This window comes from Ceratina calcarata, unplaced genomic scaffold, assembly GCF_001652005.2.
Source record: "Ceratina calcarata isolate Rehan_Ccalc_2016 unplaced genomic scaffold, ASM165200v1 scaffold25, whole genome shotgun sequence".
NCBI lineage: Eukaryota > Metazoa > Arthropoda > Insecta > Hymenoptera > Apidae > Ceratina > Ceratina calcarata.
Genome location: NW_017147017.1, coordinates 52,766 through 59,349, shown reverse-complemented (window position 1 = coordinate 59,349; position 6,584 = coordinate 52,766). Strand labels below are relative to the sequence as shown.

At 33.6% G+C, this 6,584-nt stretch overlaps 3 protein-coding genes across 5 annotated transcripts in view; 2 read left to right on the top strand and 1 right to left on the bottom strand.

The window, feature by feature from the left end:
* The window catches only part of retm (real-time), a 10,389-nt gene extending 8,516 nt beyond the window's left edge, over positions 1-1,873 (top strand). Inside the window, exons 11-16 of the mRNA XM_018020955.2 lie at positions 1-117; positions 309-377; positions 776-1,022; positions 1,113-1,222; positions 1,313-1,455; positions 1,522-1,873. The exon at positions 1-117 is cut by the window's left edge and continues 9 nt beyond it. Of these exons, the coding sequence (XP_017876444.1) occupies positions 1-117; positions 309-377; positions 776-1,022; positions 1,113-1,222; positions 1,313-1,455; positions 1,522-1,591 (756 nt within the window). The 3' untranslated portion in view covers positions 1,592-1,873. The remainder of the gene's footprint in view (positions 118-308; positions 378-775; positions 1,023-1,112; positions 1,223-1,312; positions 1,456-1,521) is intronic.
* Positions 1,874-2,130: 257 nt separating this feature from the next.
* Positions 2,131-5,015, top strand: LOC108622940 (calcium and integrin-binding protein 1). Its single transcript, XM_018021110.2, has 5 exons — positions 2,131-2,425; positions 2,502-2,536; positions 2,615-2,862; positions 2,930-3,128; positions 3,201-5,015. Exons 1-5 carry the CDS (start codon positions 2,375-2,377, stop codon positions 3,220-3,222), a joined length of 555 nt encoding a protein of 184 aa, XP_017876599.1. The 5' UTR covers positions 2,131-2,374; the 3' UTR covers positions 3,223-5,015.
* Positions 5,016-5,262: 247 nt separating this feature from the next.
* The window catches only part of LOC108622939 (homeobox protein aristaless-like 4), a 6,577-nt gene continuing 5,255 nt past the window's right edge, over positions 5,263-6,584 (bottom strand). For all 3 annotated transcript variants that reach the window (XM_026811862.1, XM_018021107.2, XM_018021109.2), the window contains 2 exons: positions 6,141-6,457; positions 5,263-5,775 (listed from right to left, as the gene is read on the bottom strand). In XM_026811862.1, the coding sequence (XP_026667663.1) occupies positions 5,505-5,775; positions 6,141-6,457 (588 nt within the window). In that variant the 3' untranslated portion in view covers positions 5,263-5,504. The remainder of the gene's footprint in view (positions 5,776-6,140; positions 6,458-6,584) is intronic.

Genomic DNA, 6,584 nt, shown 5'->3' with positions numbered 1-6,584 from the left:
ACGAGAAAGAAATTTGTATTTTATTGTGGTACCAATTATCAAGAGCAAGGTCCGGGCGGTCTAAGCGAATACATAGATCCTGAATATATTGTAGATTTTCTCGGTGGAACGTCCGAGGTAAGAACAATTAATTCTTAATCAACTCGATTCATACATAAACATCCAGTTTGTCCAAAATTTTACTACTAACAAAACTGATATACGTATCAAATTGATTTTCATGTAAATAACAACACGATACTTGTAGCGCCTGTCATTATTTTAGTATGAAATTTTATGCATAGAAATAAATATATTTTGACTAATAGGACAGTGTGTGCGAAATTTATGGTATGGTACCTCGAAGATTTTATATTTTCGACTCAGCTGCTACTAACGTAAGAATTTTCGTATCCTTCTTTTAGTTGTTTGAAGATCGTAGACATCTAACTTTATGTTTCTTTTTTATTACATTAGTAATCATTCATCATCCACATCGGTCGATCGATTCGATAATCATGTAACTTATAATTAGAAAATAAATGTATACACGTGTTTAATGCACAAAAATGTGTCACTCCTAATTGTAAAATTCACAAATACAAAGTATCATGTAAACAGTTTAACGACAGAAAAGAATGGGATCGAATTAAGATCAACTTTTTGTATAAAATATATGCAATTATATGTAGTCAATCTGCAAAATTTAAATAGACATTGTTCCCAGTATGTAATATCAAAAACATTTATTTCGTTGGATTTACAAGCTTAACAATATATTTTTCGTTGATACTAGGCTTACGTTGGCGAAGGAGGAATTGTACCAAAGCAGTTATATAAAATGGAGTTAGAACATACATCTGTTGAACAGGAGCATAGTTTGTATCACTCTATTAGTTTAAGCCGTGGACAAATTCATCGCGTAATAATACGTTCAAACGACCCCGGCGCGGTTTTAACATGGGACTTCGACGTCATGCGTCATAATATAGTATTTTCTGTCCTGTATCAAGCTAACGATGAAAGCAAAAATCCTTCTCCAGGTACGTGCACGTAATATCTACATGATACGTATGAGATTCAAGAGAAATATCGAAGGAATAAAACATAAATGTATCTGTGATTTGTTTCAGATGAAGCCGTCGCAGATGACGATGCAGAATTGTTAGAAACAAAGGAAATCAAAGGGCATTTTGTTAAGGTCGAACCCAGTGTCGTTTGTCACGATGGTGAAAGTATTCAGGTGAAGTTGATGATGACAAATTAGAAATAACAATTATACTATTAATTAAATGAATGATTACATTTTTGATTCTTTCCTTGTGGAATATAGGGTTCTCACATAATGCAAGATACGGGTATATACATTTTACAATGGCATAATCAAGACGATGCAAGTGAATTTCTTCCATCGGTCAGCGGGCATAAGGCGCAACTAATGTACTTCTACGAGACCTTACCTTCGGTTCATTACAGGTATTTTACTTCCCGCAATTTAATTTCCAACTGATTTATTACATTAGAACAATTTACTTTTTGCAGAGGATCCATGATGAGTTTACAATCTGCTATAAGTACAAAGTCCGAAGCGACTTCCTTTTTATCCAGATGACGTGCAGAACATGTGTCATAGTGCATTTACAATGTTCAAGATTACGGAACATAGGGTGTAGTGTAGCATAATTTCAAGAAAACTATTCATTTGTTTTAACAAATTTTTCATGTCCCGGTAGTACCGTACTATTTTAATCCTTTTAAGCTTAGCTTACAGTAGTATGTATTGTATATTTTATATAGGCAAATCACTTCTTACAATATTATAATGTAATTATAGCAAAATATCAATTAAAAATACATGTATGTGAAACCAACTAATTAAGGTTTCAAATTGGAATTTAACATTGTACAAATATTAATATTCTCCTACTCACGTGTTTATCTTCATTAATTACCTTCATTTGCATTCATTTGTCTTTCATGAATTTTTTATGATAAGTTAAATACGAACCCCAAGACATATATCCAGAGAAATTCGCTTGCTTGTTGCAATATATGTAGATGGCGTTTGAATTTCTAGACGAAAGAACTTAAATGTCAATTCAGGATAATAATTAAAAAATATCTAATACTTATCAGTTTCTATTAATAATAATAATAAATATTGAAAATCTAATATGTAATTTATAATTATATGATACAATTAAGTATCTCAAGATGAAACTATACCCTCGACGATATATCGATCGTTTGAGGCGCAGACAAGCGCAACCGAGTCCGTCTAGGCCTGCTGGCCTAGACTAACAAATATTTTGTTAAAAAACAAATAGACGATGTATTAAAGTTGATTAAAGTTGCGTATGTAAAGTACGAAATTAATTTTTAAATTCTACGAAAAATGGGGGTGGGTAAAAGTCAATTTTCCGAAGAAGAACTGCAGGATTACCAGGTATTTTGCATTGTTTAATAAAATCGAATCAATTTTCCTATTTTATTTAGTAATTTAACGTTATCCGATGTTACAGGATTTAACATACTTTACGAAGAAAGAAATTTTGCAGTAAGTATTTAAAATTCTTATTCATCAAAATCTATTGTCTGCTCGACGATGTTTTTTAATACTTGGATGGTGTACTAGCGCTCATCAAAAATTTAAAGCACTTGCGCCAGAGAAGGTGGGTCACAACAGGAATGCAAAACTTCCAATGTCCAAGATTTTACAATATCCTGAATTGAGAGCGAACCCATTTGGAGATAGAATTTGTAAAGTGTTCAGTTCTAGTCAAGACGGAGATTGCACTTTTGAAGATTTCTTGGATATGATGTCTGTTTTTAGTGATGCAGCTCCAAAAGCTGTGAAAGCTGAGCATGCTTTCAGAATATTTGGTAATTACATCAGATTTTTGTCAATTTATCTTTATATCTTGTGTGTTGTTATGATGAACTTCAACAGATTTCGATGGAGACGATATGCTTGGTATTGGAGACTTGAGGCAAGTGGTAGATAGACTCACTGCTCCTCAAAGATTAAACGAAACAGATATGCAGCAAGTCCTTCAGTATATACTTGACGAGGCAGATTTGGATGACGACGGTGCACTTAGTTTCGCCGAATTCGAACATATTATCGAAAAGAGCAGCGATTTCTCAAAGTAAGACTCACAAAAATATTATGCATTCATAAACTTTATTATCCGTAATTCTTTTATTCGTATTGTTTTCAGGAGTTTTTGCATACAGCTGTGAGATGTATAAAATATTGCACTAGGTAGTTGGAACGATGACACAAGACTGATTATATTAATATTGAAATATTTCAGTATAATTCGTATGCCTAACAATTTTTCATATTTATTAGAAGTGAGAAGATCATTTTAAGAATTATAAAGAGTGCCAATGTTTCCTTAAGGCCTACCAATGATATTGTAGATTAGAAATAGTTTCTTTCTGTTTTTATTTAGAATTTTATTAAAGTGAAATATATCTCATTAGTTTCATATGATACTTCATTGAAGTATTATACATTTATTTTAAACTTCGTAATATTGTATTACATACTTCACCGAATATATACATATATACACATACATTCATATATGTATAATTCAAACGTATTATAAATAAATGTCACTTTTATATATTCAATTACATGTATTCATCATAAATGATGTTATATAGGTTTCTGTTTGAAAACTATTTTCTTCGCACTACTTATGCACTTTAATCCATTTGATCAGATCAAGTCAGGTCCTACCATGACGCGACGTCACGAGGATATGCTGATTTCTGATAGCGATTGATTGTGAATTGGCATGGGTGGGGATTGCGCCTTGTAATCGCTTGAGTATCTACATATATACACATAATATGTATGTAATTAGGGAATGCGCACAATTCGACTCGTCGAGAATGGGAACAGTGTCTGATTGATGGTGCTCGGAATTTGAAGGAGAAGGGATGCTCCATAATGTAATCTCGATCCGTAATTTCCGATCTTCTGTAAAACTCTTTTCAATTCAAATCTGTAGTGTAGGAACAAAAATATTGTATATACGCACGTATCTGCGCGTATGCTATTACTTTATTTCACGATTCAATGAATGTTTCGAATATCCTATATGTAGGTAACGAGACCAGGACCATCAATCTGAAAAATGACAAAACTGTCGACAGATTATTTTCATTTATTTGTGGAATTAAAATGTCTGATTTCATATATGATATTTATAGATATATTATGTCGAAAGAATTCTGTTATTTAACAACGCGCAACAACTCCTGAGATTATGTCCTCTGTACAATTATCGTTTTATTATTATTGTAATTATTGTTATTATTACATTAGTCTTTTATTAGCGGTACAATTAATATAATATAACAATTTAAAAATTTAATATATACGAACAGAATTTCACGAAAATGGTACGTTGCACGTGTGTACAACGTTACAGTTTATAAATTATTTTATTTCTCAAATTCCAAGGATGTACAGTTGTACGATTCTAGAAGCAACTTTATTCTCGTCGATGCAAATGGAAGTGTTGATTCTAGCCTTGATCATTGTCATCATCGTTAGTAGCAATAAAATATGAGTAAACATTCGTTAACAAAATAATTTAACATTATGACTAGAGATACAGTTGAAAATTACCATGAACATTTCCAGAACATTATTCTCTTACGCAGTCGCGTTTCCAAAATCATACAACTTTTACAAAAGATATTCCTCGTAATTGTCAAAATAAGGTTTCGATATAATACATATTATTCAGTGAACTTATCGATCACTATAATTTAATAGTAAAGATAATGTAGGAAACGTGTATGTACATTGTCGATTATACAAGAAGAAAAATAATAAACAACATTTCTTATCCCAATAGAGCAATGCGAGATAATAAGGATTGTATACGATAAATGATATTTTTTAATAATTAGATTAACTACGGTAATTTGGTAAAGTATCGAGCAAGAAGAATAACGAAGGTAATACGAATCTAAAGAGTTAGAGATTAAAATGTTGCGTTAACATAGTTGTATATTAGTATATACCTATTATTTTAGTAGTAAAGATGTACGTTTGTCAAACGATAACAATTACAAATGCAACATGAAAATCATCAGTAAGGAGGTGTTAATAATTTCGGATCAGCTATCTAGATATTCGAAATTCGAACCATAATAGAAATTTTAACGATACAGTAACTGCAAAAAGTAAATCTATGTACAATATACAATTAATAAGACGAGAAGGTATATCCAATCCTATCTAACGTTTCATATTCCTTTTTTTACTTTATACATGGGTAATCACAATGTGCCAGAATATTGGAATTGGAATAGTAAAAAACATGTTATTGAAAAACAAGAATACCAGAAACGAGAAACGATGTACTTCTTGTAGCCACTGTATCTTCGGAATGAAGTCGTTCGAAAATCTGTGATTTGTCCATTGCACCGAGCAAAAAACTGCGAGGGAGGAAGCAAATAAACCGAAAGAAAAGATCGAGATGAAATAACGGGAGTGATTAATTATTTTTATTTGCGTTGAGTGTAACGTCCAAAGGTTCGTCGACGTTTTGCGAAGGACCGAGCTCTTGTTGGGGCAGTTGATGGAACAAGGAAGCGATTGGCGCGTGCCGCGGTGGACCCTTCACCGTCAGATCCATTTCCGCCTCCTGGGGCCTATCTCTCACGGTTAAATTTATATCCCTTTCTACTGGACTACCGCATATTCTCGGTGGAGAACCGCAACCGCATTTCATTCTCTCCGGAGATTTATCACATGTCAAAGAATATCTGAAACAGATTCCACACAATGTTCTGTTTCTTAGCTTCCGTCTATGAAAATATACGATTTTCGAATTAACATACGATATTGTCAGTGTGAACGGTAATCTTCGATCATTCCATAAGAACATGTTTTTTCGTAAAAAGCAATTTGAAGAAGCTAATTCGCAAAACGTTTGTCTTCCGAAAGACTCGTGAATGCGATGTTTTTTTTTTAATACAATAGCGTTTAACAAAAATATTCGTGAATTTAATTTTCTATAAAAACGAACGGATCACCGTAATGAGTTGAATACTATTAAAGCTAGTAAGATCTGTAAATTGGATTGTTAATTTACGAGATGAAGCGATAATTGGGTAATGCTATTAAGTACCCGTGCGGGGGTGGAAGAATTCTGTAATCTCTGCAAACGGATAGGGTCGGAGTGTCAGGTATTTTGTCGGCGTTGCTCGTCGTCAATGGTGGCCCGTTGGTGGTAGCGGATGACGAGGGTGGCGGAGGCGGTGGCGGTGGCGGTGGCGGTGGTGGCGATGTCGCCGTATCGGGTCTTTCCAATGACGCTGTGGGTGGCGGCCTCAAAAGAAGAGGCGCCGCACTCCCTAAACCTAAACACCTCATTCTCCATGCGTCCTGTAACAACTGTAACCGGGCTTGTTTACGCCACTTCGCTCGTCGATTCTGAAACCAAACCTGAAATACAAGACGAACCTCATTAGCTAATTTCGACAAACTTACAAGTGAACAAAAGGAACTTGGAAACTTTTGCATAAACAGTTATAAATATGATTTTCTGAGTTATACTTTCCCTTTCCTCATT

What these genes read in the sequence shown, in the direction of transcription:
- LOC108622940 (XM_018021110.2), top strand. Translation starts at nt 2,375, where the DNA reads ATGGGGGTGGGTAAAAGTCAATTTTCCGAAGAAGAACTGCAGGATTAC. An exon ending in ACGAAGAAAGAAATTTTGCA is followed by an intron (nt 2,537 to 2,614) that starts GTAAGTATTTAA and finishes ATGGTGTACTAG; the next exon opens with CGCTCATCAAAAATTTAAAG. An exon ending in GCATGCTTTCAGAATATTTG is followed by an intron (nt 2,863 to 2,929) that starts GTAATTACATCA and finishes GAACTTCAACAG; the next exon opens with ATTTCGATGGAGACGATATG.